Below are 18,853 nucleotides of genomic sequence, written 5' to 3' on the forward strand. Positions count from 1 at the left end.
GTATCACTGTCCTAGAGTAACAGATCTTATGCTGGTCTCAACTGTTTCTACTCTGTTTTGAAGAGATAAAGGAAAAGCTTTGTCTGATAGCCAGTAGACCCATAGCTAATTAGTCTGTAGCCCTCTCTCAATGGAATAATGTGAGAAAAGTTTGTGGGAGGGTTTTCTTTCTTTCATGCTTTCTGGAATAGAGAAACATAACCAAGCACAAAGAAAACATTGATTATGTTTCAGACATAGAGAAATATAAATCAAAGCTTGGGTCAAGAAGCAAAATCAAAACTTGGTTTCTAAACTTTCTCTTTATTATGGACTCAATCATTTTCCATTTTCTCTTAGTCCTTCAAAATGGGAATTTGAGTTTATAATATTAATAGACTTAGGGAGCTCCCTGGCAGTCCAGTGGTTAGGACTTGGCACTTTCACTGCCATGGCCCGGGTTCAATCCCCAGTCAGGGAACTAAGATCCCACAAGGTACGTGGTGTGGCAAAAAAAAATTAATAGACTTACAGGGTTCATTAATATTATTTCCATCTCATATAAAGAAAGGTGAGTTTCAGGTGAGGCTGAGCAACATAAAGACTTCCCAAAGTACTGATATTTTAAATTCATGAGGCTTATGGCAGGATTCAGAAATAAGCTTCTCTTCTCAGACCTCTGTTTTGTTTTGTTTTGTTTTTTTAAATAAATTTATTTATGTATTTGTTTTTATTTTTGGCTGTGTTGGGTCCCTGTTCTGTGCGCAGGCTTTCTCTAGTTGCAGCGAGTGGTGCGCAGGCTTCTCACTGTCGTGGCCTCTCTTGTTGCAGAGCACGGGCTCTAGAGCGCAGGCTCAGTAGTTGTGGCACACGGGCTTAGTTGCTCCGCGGCATGTGGGAATCTTCCTGGGCCAGGGATCGAACCCGTGTCCCCTGCATTGGCAGGCAGATTCCCACCCACTGTGCCACCAGGGAAGCCCAGACCTCTGTTTTTAAAAAAAAAAAAAAATTTATTTATTTATCTGGCTGCCCTGGGTCTTAGTTGTAGCACATGGGATCTTTGTTGCCATATGCGGGATCTTTTAGTTGTGGCATGCAGGATCTAGTTCCCTGACCAGGGATCAAACCCAGGCCCCCTGCACTGAGAGTGCAGAGTCTTAACCACTGGACCACCAGGGGAGTCCCAGGCCTGTCTTTAATACAGAGCCACGCATGCTAGGCTGAGCAAGCTACTGCACAGGTGAGTCACAGCTCTGCAGTCTGTGCCCTGCCTCTGCCGCTTACCGCATGGTCTTGGGACTCACGACCTTGAGATTCAGTTCCTCCATGTGAAAAATGAGAACAGCCATGATTCTCTGATGTGACTGTTGTAATGATTACATTCGTATCAGGATCCCTGTCACTTGTATTATTCCTCTTTTCCTCCATCCCCTTCCTTCCTCTCCGCTGTATCTATTCCTTGCACTCAGGCCCTCAGGGACCACAGCCCTCACATACTTGCTCAGCCCCGATTCTGAGCCCCAGCACTGCAGAGGGCTTGCCAACTTATCCAGGGTATTTAGAAAACTAAGACTGCATGCTTCATAAAATTAACTGAGAGCTCTGTCTTTCAGTTTCTTACTACTTAAAATGGTTTCATTAAATTTCCAAATCTTTAGATGTCTATGAACATAAAAAATCAAGTTCCCTGTGAAAATAATCACCAAAGTCTTAGCACTGGGGCAGGAGGAATATTAGAAGTCATCTGGTCCAGCGGGGATTCCTGGCCTATGGTCAGGATGCTTTTACTGATGGCTACTCAGCCCTTTGCAGGCACCCCATCTCATTTTTGAGAAGTTTTATTTACTGGAAAGTTCTGATCTTGCCTGAACCTCTTTTGGGTTTTCTTCTGGAAAAACACTGAACGCATCTCCTTCTTTATCTGCTAATGAGCTACACAGTCCTCAGCAAGTCATACATTTGCTACATTTAAAGACTTGATATGTGAATTTATCAAATACAAAGCAATGAAACTAATCCTATAGGTGCACAACCACCTTTGTAATTAGAGAAGAAAAATGAAACATGCAAAATCCTTAACACTTAACTGGCTAATAAAGGAGAGACCCCATTGCGTGTGGTATATGCAACTTTCTCATTAATTTTGAAAGCAGTGCCGACTTTCTCGTAGGCAGTAATGCCCTCCAGTTTCCTTCCTTTTTTTCTCCCAGTGCCTTGGGGCTTTTTCTGGACACTTTCTTCTGAGACACTTTCTTCTGAGACACTTATCCACTGAGCAGCCTGTGCTGCCAGCCCACTCCCTGGGGTGCCTTCTCCACATGGTGCAATCTCGCTCTGCTAGAATGTGCCACTTCACTTACATAGGCATTCAAGTGGATGGACTATGGTACAAGAAAGATGCTGGAGTTTAAGTGAAATCTTGGCGCGGTGTACGTCGTTTACCCTTCAGGTGCCTGAGGGTACGCCTCTATTAATGGGCATCCACACTCTCCCCTGTCAACACTTCCGCTGCCAGTCAGTAACGGTGCGTTCTTGGACAATCACCTAACCTCTCTGTGCCTCAGTTTTCCAATTACTAGAAGAGGAGGAAAATCATACTTAACCATAATCATAAGGTTATTATGAGCATTAAGTGAATTTATTTAAGCCCTTAAAACAATACAGACCCTAGTAACTGCTATATATGTTTGCTATCATTACTATTTTAGAGAAGCAAATGTGGCAATATCTCTGTTTCTCATTTTACTGGCTATTCATGGCTTTGAAAAGTCATGTAATAATTTAGCTTTTTTTGGGCTAATTTAATAAACAAATTTACTCTTTACTGTGAGCAAGACCCGCTGCTTTGCCCACCATAACAGACCCAGAAGATTTAAGATTCCTCAGGTACTGGGTTCAATTCCCGCCTCCACAAATTCAGTCTTCTTTTTCTGCTCTGTGTGTGTGTGCACGCGTGCACGCTTGAAAAAGTGGCAGAAATGGGTCCAGTTGGTCTGAACTGCCCATTCCTGTCATTACTCTACACAATGAAATCGTGTGATTTCTTTCATCATGTGCAGCTGGTACCACCTTGTCTGCCTCTGAGGTATGCCATGCCCAGAAATGATGAAAGGCTTTGGCTCTTACAAAGGAGAATAAACCTCCAAATGAACTGAATACTTATCATGGAGGTAGGGCATGAAAGATCATGAATTCTGTCTTTTCTTTCAGTTAAGCCCTAGTATTTCTCATTGCATTACTCTTTGCTTAATTCTACATTTAGATCCTTGAACAAAAATTTTACAAGAGACTTTTCAGCAGTCTATCATCCTGACCCTCCCTTATGCCCTATGGTAATGACAGCTGTATACCTTTGTGTACATATCTATATGTGTTATATATATCTCAGCTGATCGAATAATTACGGCTTCACACACCCAAGACTGAAAGAAATTAGCTGCAGCCTAAAAATATAAGAAGATGTAGTAAAGTAATCTATAGTCTTCTAAAAAAGATTTTAACCAGAGATCAGGCTTCTAGTATTTCTGGCCATCAGCTACATCATCACTGGGACACTGAAAGAGTGGAAAATATTGGTGGAAAATGTTGTTACCTGGTAGATTTTTAAACCCATATGCTGTTAAGATCCTGGGCTCCCATTCCTTCTTCCTTCTCATCCGGATATAAGGAGCAGGGTGTTCCCAGGCCCAAGAGGAAGAAGAACTCCGTTTTCTTTCTCTGCGACAACAATCCTTTTCCGGGGCTGATGAACAAGGAAAACAAAGCATAAGCTGAGCTGTTCTGAGGTGATCCTGCCTGTGAGGTCTGAGACTGCACAAAACTGAGGTCTTGCAGAGCCAACACGGCAAGCTTAGAAAGCAGGAAATGCCTTCTATGTCTTCCGCCAACCTCTTTACACAGATGCTGACACGCTGTCACTCATCAAGCAGCTAATATCCTTCATAATATCCTCTGCCGTCCAAGCTTCCCCTGGACCTGCCCTGTATGGTGTAACTGTGCACCCGCGCTTTTTTTCAGTCCCCTATGCTGCCCTACTCTCTTACGTGCCTTGTGACTCCTTCTATTGGGGCCTTCTCCCTGTTTGGATAATCTAATTCAGGAGTGCCCGATAAAACATGATGGTGGAATTTCAGACACTGTCACATGTTGATGAGAGGGCAGGATGTTTGGAAACCCATAATACCACCTACGAATCCTGTACCTTATGCAGGGTGACCTGTACTCAGGGACTGCTACCTTCATTACTGCTACCTACATTACTGTCTATAAGTCATGTTTGCTGAGGATGGGGTTATGTGCTTAAGATATTATCAACATTTTTCCTAATTCCTCTTCTATCACAGAACTATAGAATCCACAGATCTCTAAGTAAGCTCTGGAGAAAAATTCACACACACAAAAAGAAAGATAAAACAAAAAGGAGACCATAATGCAAACTTTTCTAGCGAATACTAAAAATTGTAGTTCTGATGTATTTGTTTCTTTGCTTTAATAAGATTGTAGCATATAATTTTTTAAATTATTTATTTATTTATTTTTGGCTGCATTGGGTCTTCATTGCTGCGCGTGGGCTTTCTCTAGTTGCGGCGAGCAGGAGCTACTCCTCATTGCGGTGGCTTCTCTTGTTGCGGAGCACGGGCTCTAGGCGCACAGGCTTCAGTAGTTGTGGCTCGCGGGCTCTAGAGCGCAGCCTCAGTAGTTGTGGCGCACGGGCTTAGGTGCTCCGCGGCATGTGGGATCTTTGCGGACCAGGGCTTGAACCCGTGTCCCCTGCATTGGCAGGCTGTTTCCTAACCACTGCACCACCAGGGAGGCCCTGTAGCATAGAATTTTTAAAGGGAAAAAACTCATAGAGAGTAACTAATTTGAAGAAAAAAGATGGAGAAAGTCTCGTTTGCAAAAATACAAATAAGAACTGTGGTTTAAATGATATCAATAGTTACAAAAACCCTGGAACTGATTAATTTTCTCATGTGGAATGACATTTTAGGCCATTATTGACATTTATCCTTTCTTATCATGAGCATTCTTAAATCATTCCCCGAGGAATGCTAAAATTTTTCTGAGAAACTTCTGCATCATCCTAAACTTGCATTTGCTAAGCTTGATTGCCTTAGGAAAACACCCCACTCTTTTATATCATTTTTGCATAGCAACATCCCAAACACAGCAAACATGATGAGACATGGAAAACAGAAAGAGTCTGGGAGGAATACAGCCATAGAGGGATTGGACATGTATTCTCAGAAACCACTTGAGGGCTGCGTTGCTCTCCCATGACAGCTGCAGGGGCGAGACCCATCCACGGTTCTCATTTCCTCAAGCTCTTCCTTAGCACTTCTTACAAAGTTTTATTTTATTCTGAAATCAGGTGAAAATGGGGGAAAATATCAATCTTTATTGAAGGGAGAAAATTCTTTCAAGATGATGTGTATTCCCACAAGGCTGGGCTGCATATTTTAGAAGTATAGTAAGTATGCACTGTTCTACAACAGTTACCATAGGAACAAAACTTTTCCCCCCATTAGATGGTAGAGTAATCATGGTAGTAAATTTTCACAGAAATATCTAAGCTACACAAATTAAGCATCGGTTAGGAGTCAAATCCAACAGATTGTGGATTTAATAGGCAGGTGTTACAGAGGGAGGACAAGAGCTCTAAATATAAGGGGAAATGTTTGCACATCGAATGATCAAACTATAAGTTTGCTAAACTAACCATCGAAGTGGGCACTTTGATGCCCACTGCTTTTTATTCTGCTCTAATTTCCCAGGAGGGCATCACCCCAGCTGTCAGCTGAAAGCCATGCTAAGCAATATCAAAGAGGATTCTTACAGCCTGGTTCCTAAGAATTTATTCTGAAAAAGAGAGCAAGTGTGACATACCACTGCGTAAGTGGATACTCGGGGTTCTGTGAGCAATGTGGTGTGTTGAGTGGTGTAATAATCGTGGGCGCTTCCACAATGAGCTGGATTTGAGCCGGGTTTTAAAAGAAAGGTAACATCTAGGAGGTGGTGTGATGTTTTAGTAGAAGGGCTACTACTATATTACATCTACTTTAAGATGCATAGTTTTCACATCAAAACATCTCTGAAATGAGACTGCCTTAGAATTCATGGTATCTCATAGTCACTATTGACTAGGTGCAGTTGTGATGTTTCATTATACACACATGAGCAAACTGAGTCATTGTCACTTCAACTGAGTTTTGTCCATTGTTGGCTCTCTCTATATGTTGAGTTTAACTGACATTTATAAATGATTATACTACTATTTGTCCTGGAAATGAAAAGTTTTTGTGTCTACAGAAAAGCATGGAACAAAGCAGAGATATGGGCATGAGAAGGATGAATAAGCAAAATATGATCTTAAGAACATGCAATAGAAAAGTTCAATGTGTAAGGTGGAAGAGCAGGTAAAAAGAATCACACTACATAAGACCCCCATAAGAATACTGGTTAGCAAGTATAATAATTTTAGAATTAGTTTTCTCTTAAACATTTGAATAAAATATCTTGAACACGTGAATTCTGATGTGACTTTTAAAAGAATCCAACCATTTAAAATAGTTTTTAAAAAATCTATTTTAAGATAATTAGCCTCAATGTGTGTATTAAAGGGATTGTAATAATAAAATATCAGTCTGAACACTCAATATAATTAAGTTCCATTTACATGAAAAATACCTGAGTCCTAAAACAATACCCAAAGTGCCATATGATGAATCAATGTCAGATAACTGCTTAAAATATACTTAAACGTATGAGATATTACTAGAAACACAAGACTAAATCATGCTAGAATAATGCGTTTTTTACAAAGAGGATTATTCTCTTTAAGGCCTGTGGCTTACATTTTTACTTTATGAAAAGTTTCCATTTTATTTAATTTTCAAAAAGTGTATGAGTCAATTGTCATTAACTTGTTTGGCTAATTCTGAAATAACTAGAAATTCTGAAAACTTGGAACCTTGGCACATTATTTTTTACGTTATAAAATACACTTAGAAGAAATAGAGTCTTTTAAGCTTTACTACTGTATTTTAAATCCCCAAAGGGTGTGTCACAGTGATTTTTGGAAAAGCTATGGGTGCACTGCAAAAGAATTACAGCAGTTTAATGATATAGCAAGATGGTGTTCCAAATTCTAAGATAATTTAATAATTTAAAGCCTAACTCACCAGTCTCACTGTCTACCACCCACATACTGTAAGGCCTTCGTGTTAGTGCTGGACACCATCTTACCACGTGGGTGGCAGCTGCCTGTCATCTCAATAATTCTGAAGAAAAGCCAGGGAATTTGTTTTGAAGTGTTTGTCCAGATGGAACCACATGTGACCTCCAGGGTGCTGGGCCTGAATCCTAGCCTGCTGGCTGTGTACAGCCATAGAGCTTACCCAGGAGAAAATTTCACTGTCTCCTCAAAGCCAATGAAGATAAAAGAAACCTGTATCAGTCCAAAAAGCACAGCTCATACATGTGGGAATTGCACAAGATTAAAGTTTGTCCTTTGTGTTGTCCTCAAAAAGACCAGGAGATAGAAAGGAAAGCAGACAGCTGCTGGGTCCCTCTGTTTTGTTGCTTTCCTTGCTTAAAAGAAACTTTGAATCCTACTGGTGAATAGGGGGCCTTGAGCGTGTAATAGCAAACTCTGGTTATTATGTCCACTTAGGTGATACAAGAACCACATCATTGGAACAGGATCCTATGAAAGGTAAGACTTGACAGACTTCTGAGCCATGAAAGGTCCAATTCCTTTTAATAGTCATGAACAGGGTGGCATAAGCATGATAGGAAAGATTCTTGGACAGGCTGGGAAGCTGCTGACCCTTGTTATTCCACGGCAAAGTATTTGGTAAAATTGTCTCTTGTACTGTCACAGAAGAGAAACCACGTGACTTAGCTACACTCTCAAGGGGGACTGTCTGTAAAAACTTAGGATATTGTGGTGGGTCGACTGCTTCTTATTTTTAACAAGATACTAAGAAAGAGAAGAACTCAGGCCCATTTGCACAGAAAGATGGGAGTGAATAGAGTTAAGGGAGGTTCTCTGAATGTGGCCTGCAATCTAAAGTTAATTAATGTGTAGGCTTCCAGTGTTTCTAAGAAAGAGAAGAACACCAAACACAGGAATCAGTAGACTCAATGCACACCCCGCCACTAGGAAGATGAAAGCAGATCTCAAATGGTTGCAATGAACCCAGATTGGAAATTCAACATGGTGTGGCCAAGGACAGGGCAAGGTCCCATATCCATGGCCTCTCTTCCATCCAGAATGAACACACAGGCATAGTGAAAGTCAACAAAACCTCTGCTTTCTTGATCGAATCTACAGATAATGGCTGATAATGAATGATGGGACGATAAAAAAGCTATTCCTTGCCTGAGTGCTTACACTGACTATATACCTCTCTTGGCAAGAGTCTTCTGATCTCCACTGACATACCAGAAGAAAACCACATACCTGTTGAATTGGAGTAATTCTCCTATAGACACATATATCATTACTTTTATCCTACACACATATGCCTAGAGTATTATTTGGAAAGTACACAGAGGCTGGTCACAGTGGTTGCTTCTGGGCAGGGGGATTCAGTGGCTACAGGAAAGAAGCATGAGGGAGACTTACTTCTCCTTACTCACCTTTGGGTAGTTATGAATTTTGAATTTTTGACCATGTATATACATCACCTATTCACACACACACACACACAAACACACACAGAGCAAAATTTAAAAGAGTTTCTAATAAAATTACAAGTGTACATACCTTTTGACCTAGTTATTTTACTCCTGGGAATGATTTTCTACAAATATAGCCAAATGTGTAAAATGAGGTAGGTTCAAGGTCAGTTACTTCAGCACTGCTTTTAATAGGAAATACTGAAAAAACTTAAATGAAATAAATGTCCATCAATAGGGTGCTGGTAAAATATATTATATACACCCATACAACTTAATACCATTCATCTACAAAAAGGAATGAAGAACATTATGTATTGATAAAAAATGAGCTTACTAACTGAAAAGGCAAGTGTTACTGTGTGCTCTTAGTTGAGTTTTTTAAAAGTGAGAGAAATATGTATGTATATATAATATACATAATTAGGTGTATTGCTTTTTTTTTTTAAATTTGATTTTTTTTTTTTTGACCACGCTGCGAGGCTTGCAGGATCTTTATATATATATATATATATATATATATATATATATATATATAAATTTATTTATTTATTTTATTTTTGGCTGTGTTGGGTCTTGTTGCTGAGCGCAGGCTTTCTCTGGTTGTGGCAAGCGGTGGCTACTCTTCGTTGCGGTACGCGGGCTTCTCATTGCGGTGGCTTCTCTTATTGCGGAGCACGGGCTCTAGGCTCACAGGCTTCGGTAGTTGCAGCACGCGGGCTCAGTAGTTGTGCCTCGCGGGCTCTAGAGCGCAGGCTCAGTAGTCGTGGCGCACAGGCTTAGGTGCTCTGTGGCATGTGGGATCTTCCCGGACCAGGACTCGAACCCGTGTCCCCTGCATTGGCAGGCGGATTCTTAACCACTGTGCCACCAGGGAAGTCCATTCATTTGCTTTTATATTTCTGAAAAGGTACATAAAAAATTGAAGCATTGGCTGTCTCAGGAAAGGAGAACTTGGTGGTAGAGGTTCAGGGGTGGGAGGAATGCTTTTTATTCCAAAAGAATTCCACAGATGTTTTCCACATCAGCAGCATCATTTAGATAAGTGTATACCCTAACTTCATAGACAACACTCATCTGGGTGCCTAAGTGAAGGCAGGTAAACAAACAAACAAACACCCATCCAGTTTCATTTCCTATAGAGGCAGCATCTTTTAGAATAAAAAGTGTGTATCTAAAGGCCATATCTGCATGTGCAGTTTAAACAAATTATTATGTGCATGGTCTTTTTACACCAATCCTGTGAAACATTATCTTTAGTTTTCAGGGATAATTAGCATTAACTTAGTCTGTTGCTAATTTCAGTTCTTTCTCATCAGGCACATTATGTGTGAAGAAAAAATGACCTCATTCAGTATTTTTTTATTATGAAGACAAGTTTTTTGTTTTTTGTTTTGTTTTGTTTTGTCAGATATCGTCTAAAAGCATAGAGGCTCTGGTACAGTCAGAGAGAATGTTCTTCTGTAACTGGAACCACTCTTTCTAGCTAAAGGGACATTATCCCATTTCTTTTTAAACACTTCTCCTCCCCTCCCTCCCCCTGTCCCTTTCCCTCTCTCCTGTCCTCCCTTCCTTCCTTTTTCCTTTCAGCACTAGTTTTCTAGAGAGACCATCTACTTAAAATCCTTAGAGTGAAGAACACCCTGTGATTGAAAACCTCAAATGACTATTATTAAGAAAATCTTCATCTAAAAAGATCTGCAAACAAGTGATGTTTTTCACTTTACTTAACATTTTTTCCAGTTTGTCAAATGGCGGGTTGAGCTGATGAGGGCTGGTGAAAATCATTGGCTCTGGATCCTCTTAACGATTTTCTGCATTCTGATCAGTCTAAAGACCAAACTTCTGCTTAAGCGAGGTTGAAAATAGTCATATAGTTTTATAGTGATATACCATTAGAACTGGAAGGAGGGTGAGACAGAATCTAGTTCAGTTTGCTTTATAGATGGAACTAAGGTTGATGAACACTAAGTGATTGCCCAAAAAGTCACATAACTTATTGTCAGAGTCAGACCTGCTGATTTTTTTCACCATAGCACATCAGAGCAGGAAGAAAGAAATGCTCCAAAAAAACTACCTTGCTCTTTTTGTCCCTTATAAATGTTTGTCTCCAACTTGGAGTAATCAGTATTTATGAATAGACCACCTTCTGTGAAATTAGATTGCCCTCTAAAGAGTTAATTATGATATTAAGCAGCATTGGCTTCCTTAACTGCTGAAAAATGTCCTTGAGCTGCTGAAAAGTTTCCTTCACTTTGGTAGTCGAATTGTGTTCATGTGGGCTGTATTAATGGGCACCTTAAGTCACATGCTAATTTTGGGACATCGATCAATGAGATTAACATACCTAGAGAGATAAAAGGGTTTCAGCATAAGAGTTTGGACTGCAAATATAAAACAGGAGCAGAGGAGCCCATATAGAAGGTGACCTGTAGCCTGCTCAGAGCAGGGAAGAGGAAGGCGTGGCCAGGTGTTGAGAATTTCATTCCCATTTTCAAAGTTCTACCTTAGGAAAAGGGCACTCCTTTCTTGAATTTTCTTGGCTTCCTGGATTTCTTCTGACCTCTTGGGTCACTCAATCTTTCATCTCCTTGCTCCTTCCTGCTCTCCCATCTGACTTCTGAACACAAGAGTTGATGGGAGCTCATTCACTGTCTTCTCACTCAATTCTTTGTCCCAGGGTCTCATTCACACTGCTGAATTTCAAAATTTATCATTCTACCCCAGATCTCTTTTCTGACTCAAATATCTACCTACCTATCTAAATTTCCAACTAGATGTCACAAGATTATCATAAATACAACATGTCAAAAATCGTATTCTTGGGACTTCCCTTGCCCAGTGGTTAAGACTCCACGCTCCCAATACAGGGGACACGGGTTCGATCCCTGGTTGGGGAACTAAGATCCTGGATGCCGCATGATGTGGCCAAAAAATAAATAAATAAAGAACACTAGCTTAAAAAAAATTGTATTTTTCATTCTTCACCATAACCTCCTCCAATCTGCTCCTCCTTTAGATTTTTCCACCTCAGAAAATGGCGCCCTCACTGACCAGTTGCTCAAATCAGAAATGTAGCTGTCATCCTTGAAACCACTCTCTTCTCCTTTCAATCCATCACCAAGTTACATTTTTATTTCTTACATATTTCTGGAAGCCAACAGCTACTCTTTGCCTTCACTACCACAGCTTTGGTCTATGCCACTATCTTCTTTACCTGGAGGACTATGATAGTCTCCTAATTAGTATCCCCACATTCATTCATTCTTCCACTTTAATCCATATAGTAAATGATCATTTAAAAATACTCTTTGGGACTTCCCTGGTGGTCCAGCAGTTAAGACTCCATGGTCCCAATGCAGGGGGCCCGGGTTCAATCCCTGGTCAGGGACTTAGATCCTGCATGCTGCAACTAAAGATCCCACACATGGCAACGAAGATCCCCCGTGCTGCAACTAAGACCTGGTGCAGCCAAATAAATAAATATTTAAAAAATAAAAAAATAAAAATATTTTTCGCCTCGTGCCACCTCCCTGCTTAAAACACACCAATGGCCCCTGCTTCCCTCTTCATCTTCACCTTGCACCTTTCTCCCTTCTCTAAGTACCATCCAGCCCTAATGGCTTCCTTCCTCCTATGGGTTCAGGGTTTCCTGCCCCAGATCCTTTACACATTTTATTCTCTCTGCTTGGATTCTTTTTCCCTCCACAATATTTCTCTTCCCCATCTCTCCTAACTTTTACTCATTCTTTAGCCTATTTTTAAATGTCAGATCCTCAGAAATGCATCCCCTTAACTATAAAATCTGATTTAGGACTCACTTTATATTCCCTTGCAAAATAGCCTCCTATTTTTTTTTTCTTACCAATCACTAATTTCAATTTCTAATTATAGATGCATTTGTCTGATTACTTGTGTCTTCCAACATAGTTATTTTGTTCACTTTTCTACCCAGCAATCAGAACAGTTCCTGGCACATTATAGACAGTTAGTATTTGTTGAATGACAATGAATGAGCTTTGTTAGCTGAAGAGATTTTTATAATCTAATTACTTTTTTTTACTCTGTTCTAGCCAAGATACCCTTTTGATTATGATTTTTCTTCCCACATAGCTTGATAACTAGGAGAGAACACACTGATCATTTGAGAGATAGCTCTTAGTTTAAAAAGATGTTCACAACACCCTTTCATGATAAAAACACACAAAAAAACTCAACAACTAGGAATAAAAGGTACTTATCTCAACATAATAAAAGCTATATACTAAAAACCTACAGTGAACATCATGGTTAAAGACTGAAAGCTTTTCCTCTGAGATCAGCAACAAGGCAGGGATGCTTGCTTTCACCACTTCTATTCAACGTAGTACTGGAAGTTCTAGTCAGAGCAACTGGCAAGAAAAAGACATAAAGCCACCCAAGTTGGAAAGGAAAAAGTAAAATTATCTGCAGATTATTTGATACTCCATGTAGAAATCTCTAAAGATTTCATACACAAAAAAAACTGTTAGAATTAATTACTGAGCTCAGCAAAGTAGCAAGATACAAGGTCAACACACAAAAGTCAGTTGTATTTCTATAAACAATGAATGATCTAAAAAGGAAATTACAAAAACAATTCCATTCACAATAGCATCAAATATACTTAAGAATGTACTTAACCAAGGAGGTGAAAGACTTGTATAATGAAAACTATAATACGTTGCTGAAAGAAATTAAAGAAGACAAAAATAGATGGAAACACATCCCATGTTCATGGATTGGAAGACTTAATATAGTTAAAATGTCAGTACTACTCAAACCAATCTACAGATTCAATGCAATCACTAGCAAAATCCCAATGACCTTTTTTTGCAGAAATAAAAGAACCTATCCTAAATTCATGTGGAATCTCAAGGGACTCCGAATAGCCAAAATGATCTTGAAAAAGATGAACAAGACTGGAGGATTCAAAACTTTCTGATTTTAAAACTTACTAACATCATGTATAAACATTAGCTCAAAATGGATCAAAGACCTAAATGTAAGACCTAAAACAATAAAACTCTTGCAAGAAAAAACAGGATAAAAGATCCTTTACAACATTGGATTTGGCAGTGATTTCTTGGATATGACACCAAAGGCAAAGGTAACAAAAGAAAAAATAGACACACTGGACACTTCATGAAAATTGAAAATTTTTGTATATCAAAAGGCACTATCAATAAAGTAAAAAGGCAACCCACAGAAGAAAATATTTGCAAATCCTATATGTGATACGGGATTAATATCCAGAATATACAGAAAATTCCTAAAACTCAACAACAACAAAAAAATCAAAAAATCCAATTAAAAAAATGGGCAAAGGGCATTTCTCCACAGAAGACATACAAATGGCTAATAAGCACAAGAAAAGATACTTAACATCAGTAATCAGTAAGGAAATGCAAACCAAACTAAAATGAGGTGCCACCTCACACCTATTAGTATGACTACTACCAAAAAACAGAAAACAACAAGTGTTGGCAAGGATGCGGAGAAACTGGGACACTTGTACAGCATTGGTGGGAATGTAAAATAGTATAGCTGCTGTGGAAAAGAGTATGACATTTCCTCAAAAACTTAAAAATAGAATTACCATATGATTCAGCAAATCTACTTTTGGATATATACCCAAAAGAATTGAAAGCAGGGTCTCAAAGAGATATTTGTATACCTATGTTCACAGCAGCCTTATTCACAACAGATAAAATGTGGAAGCAACCCAAGTGTCCATCAACAGAAGAAAGGATAAGCAAAATGTGGTATATACAGACAGTGGAGTATTATTCAGCCTTAAAAAGGAAGGAAATTCTGCATAAATGAGAATTTATCATATACAGTTGACCCTTGAACAACATGGGTTTGAACTGTGTGGGTGTACTTACACATGGATTCTTTTCAATAATAAACACGGTGGTACTACACAATCTGTGGTTGGTTGACTCTGAGGATATGGAACCATGGATATGGAGGAACCAAACAGACAGAGGACTAACTATAAGGTATACACAGATTTTCAACAGTGTGGAGGATCAGTGCCCCTAGCCCCTTAATGGTTCAAGGGTCAACTGTACTATTCTTTATTTTATATCTGTCCTAAGGTAATAAAGGAATAAAGAAATGATGCCTAGACAGATACGTGAAAAAAAGTTTAAAGTGAGTTTTCAAAAATATTTGTATATAAAAATTTTTCTTTAATGAAAGTTAGCTTTTCTACAATGCTCCCAAATTCCGTGTTTGTGAAAAAGCCTGAAAAAATTATCATTTTTTTCTGTGTTGCCAACAGGATAAAAATCAGTGTAAGCAGTAAAAATGGTTATTGCTCTGATATTTTATAGTTTCATATATTTTACCAAATCTCTCTATTTAAAATTTCATAAAAGAATCTTTTCCTTCTTGGACATTTATAGGCTCATTTATTTTGAGTTGAAGACAGCTCTACTTACAGAAACTTATTGCTTAATAAATTATGTAACCTTACAAATAGAAACATTAGAATTCATGAAATAGAGAAAGCCAAAAAGAAAAAGTAATATCCATTTTAGTGAAATACACATAGTAAATTATGGAATAAAGCACCTAGAATAGCAGTTTTTAAAAGTTGGATGTCAGGAAGAAGGCTATTCTCTTCAACAATCCTTAGTGACACAATTTATAAGTTGTCTCCTTGATTTTATGTTATCTTCTTAATTTTTCTTCCTCCAAATGTAAACCTCTCAGCCTATATATAACATTATGGATATTGAAAATATTTGTAGGTGTGAATAGCTGCAAATGACATAGGCTACCAGAAAATATATGTAATTTTTGGATCTCTGGAATAATATGTAGAAAATACTTCAGAGTAGTAAAAAAGCTTACACCACTATTTCCAATTCAAAATACTTTACAGTTTTTAACCCTGTATTCCTTGTATTACGCAGTGTAGAAAAAAACGTGAAGTTCTGAGTGCTGACTTTATTTTTCAGGGCCCAGAAATGAATGTTTATCTGAAACAAGTACATCAAATTTTAATCAGGTTATACATGGAAACCCTGACGCTGGTGAAAAAAAAATTTTTTTTTTTCTCTATGTAAGTAAATAATACAATTATTCTTTAAACGTTGCCTAAGCATTTTGGTAAAGACTAGTTTTATACTCTTCATAGTATTTTCCTCTTTGAAAAAAACTTATGATTTAATTTCTATGTTTTCCGTGGGTTTTCTTTTCTATGTTAAAATGACTATATTTTTAAAAATCCACTATTGCTTATTAGCAATATAAATAATTTTGTGCTTTTCGAGGACACCAATGTCGTGTTCCAGCTGCTTCATCTCTTCTTCCAGCTTCTGCTTGCGAATCTTCTTTGGTATGGAGTCGATGAAGACCGAGAGGGACTGAAACTCCTTATGTACTTCTTCCCAGTTCTTTTTCAGCCCCTGCAAATGGTAAAGAAAACTGTACATAGCCAAGTAAACTGCAGAAGCAGAGTAAATTGCAAAGAAAATTGCACTGGGAAGGAAAAATGTAAACAGGTAAAGAAAGCTGACAAAAATAACTAAAAAATGATATGTGTTTATCAAGTTCTTGGCCACAGTAACAAAAAATACTGTACAGAGGCCAAACCCTGTCCTTGATTGTGTGCTCAATTCCCACTGGGAGTATTTATTTTCTTTGTTTTTAATGTTACTGTACTTGTTTTTACCATCAAATACGTGTATGCAGAGTTATGAGTAGTATGAAACTAAGCTCGTAGCAAATGCTTTGGTAAAAACAACTTAAGAGTTGATGTCCCAAGCAAAAAAACAATTTTGAACAGGAAATTATATCTTATAAAAATTTTCATTTTTTTTCTTTAGAAAAAAAATATTATCCTCATTCTTCAACAGAGAAATCACATCAAAACACTTGATTCTGACTTACATGGCCATGTTTTCTTATATCTGACTAAATGGAATTGTATAAAATGCCAAAATTCAATTTAACAAGTGATAATCTTTTATGTGTTTTCAGTATTAGAAAGAATTCTTCCTCCATATAGTTAATGGATCTATACTTCCCATTAATTTATTCTAGAAATGACTGAAATATCATTACATGTAACACATATGCTAATTCAATAATGTAAGTTAACCTTTTATGTTCTCAGAAACCAACAAATTCAAAATAAGGAATCTCTTAGGAGCAATAAAGGTTATTTCCATCTCTGCACAGTTATCATTTCTTATCACAATGCACTAGAGGCTCCACTGATAAAATGGTCTTAAACTAATTGAACTCATGCAATGAAATTTTATAAATTAACACTTTGTTATTCACTATGGGTGCACAAATCATTTTATTTACACAAAAATGAAAAGTAAAACTGAAAGTAGAATTTAAAATATTGCCTGGAAATTATGATCCCTGACACACAGATGGAAAAACATATCCCATGCAAATGAAGGCCAAAAGAAAGCTGGGGTAGCTATACTTATGACAGAAAAAACTGACTTTGAAACAAAGACTGTAATAAGGGACAAAGGGCATGACATAATGATAAAGGGGTTGATACAACAAGAGGATATAACATTTTTAAATATTTATGTACCCAACATAGGAGCATCAAAATATTAATGCAGGGCTTCCCTGGTGGCGCAGTGGCTGAGAATCTGCCTGCCAATGCAGGGGACACGGGTTCGAGCCCTGGTCTGGGAAGATCCCACATGCTGTAGAGCAACTAGGCCCGTGAGCCACAACTACTGAGCCTGCGCGTCTGGAGCCTGTGCCCCGCTACAAGAGAGGCCGCGACAGTGAAAGGCCCGCGCACCGCGATGAAGAGTGGCCCCCGCTTGCCACAACTAGAGAAAGCCCTCACATAGAAACAAAGACCCAACACAGCCAAAAAAATAAAATAAATAAATAAATAAGTCAGGAGCTCTTAAAAAAAAAAATTAATGCAAATATTAACAAATTGAAAGAAAAAACCAGACAGCAATACTATAATAGTAGGGGACTTTAATATTCCACTTACATCAATGGATAGATCATCCAGACAGAAAATCAGTAAGGAAACATCAACTTTAAATGACAGGTTAGATCAGATGGACTTCACAGATATATATAAAACTTTCCATCCAAAAGCAACAAATACACATTCTTCTCAAGTGTACACAGAACATTCTCCAGCACAGATCATATGTTAGGTTACAAATCAAGTCTTAATAAATTTAAGAGGATTGAAATCATATCAAACATATTTTCTGACCACAATGGTATGAAACTAGAAATAGACCATAGTCTATTAAGTATGCATAGCATTATGTTTAAAAAACCAAATACTGTAATTAAAAAAATACTTTACTGCTAAAAAATGCTAACCATCATCTGGCAGTGCAGGGTTTCCACAAATCTTCAATTTGTAAAAATCTCAGTATCCGTGAAGCACAGTAAAATGAAGTGCAATAAAACAAGGTATGCCTGTACCCTATTCAAGTGGGATTTATTCCAGAGAGGCAAGGCTGGTTCAATATTCGCAAATCAGTCAATGTGATACACTACATTAATAAAGTAAAGGATAAAAATCATATGATCACCTCAATTGATGCAAAAAAGCATGATAAAATTCAACCTCCATTTATGATTAAAAAAAACTCTCAACAAAGTGCATACAGAGGGAACATACCTCAACATAATAAAGGCCAAATACGACAAACCCACAGCCAACATCATACTCAATGGTGAAAAGCTAAAAGCTTTTCCTCTAAGATCAGGAACAAGACAAAGATGCCCACTCTTGCCACTTTTATTCAACATAGTATTGGAAGTCCTAGCCAGAGCTCAGGAGTAGCATAATTTAAAATTATTGATTAAAAAAAAAAGAAAGAAAATATGGTCCTTGAAAATCATGGCCATACATTTAGATTTATGAGAGAATTAGAAGTGCCTTATATAACAATACCTTCATAATAAGCCCTTATAGTACACATTTAATCTTGTAAACTTTTCGGGGACAAAATGATTTATTTCCATGCTCAGGTAAAAATGACTACAAGTTTGGACACACTTTATAGAAAAGATTTGTTGAGAAAAAAGGCCACAAATGCTGAACATTTCTTGAGTGAGATTATATCAAGGATTTGGGAAAGGGAAAAGGTAGAAGCATCTTCTAAATTTTAAAAAGAGGGGGATGGGCTAACACAGTTGTTAATAG

At 38.0% G+C, this 18,853-nt stretch overlaps 1 protein-coding gene across 7 annotated transcripts in view; it reads right to left on the reverse strand.

The window, feature by feature from the left end:
• ENKUR (enkurin, TRPC channel interacting protein) overlaps window positions 1-18,853 on the reverse strand; it is a 49,389-nt gene that overhangs the window by 3,314 nt on the left and 27,222 nt on the right. For 4 of the 7 annotated variants that reach the window (XM_082385700.1, XM_082385699.1, XM_082385697.1 and 1 more), the window contains exon 5: window positions 9,190-16,100. In XM_082385700.1, the coding sequence (XP_082241826.1) occupies window positions 15,924-16,100 (177 nt within the window). In that variant the 3' untranslated portion in view covers window positions 9,190-15,923. Of the gene's footprint in view, window positions 1-975; window positions 3,722-9,189; window positions 16,101-18,853 lie in introns of those variants that run through there. The other 3 variants (XR_014242640.1, XR_014242639.1, XM_082385698.1) reach the window with 3 other exon arrangements.

The sequence above is a fragment of the Balaenoptera borealis genome, assembly GCF_965194805.1.
Source record: "Balaenoptera borealis genome assembly, chromosome: 3".
Lineage (NCBI taxonomy): Eukaryota > Metazoa > Chordata > Mammalia > Artiodactyla > Balaenopteridae > Balaenoptera > Balaenoptera borealis.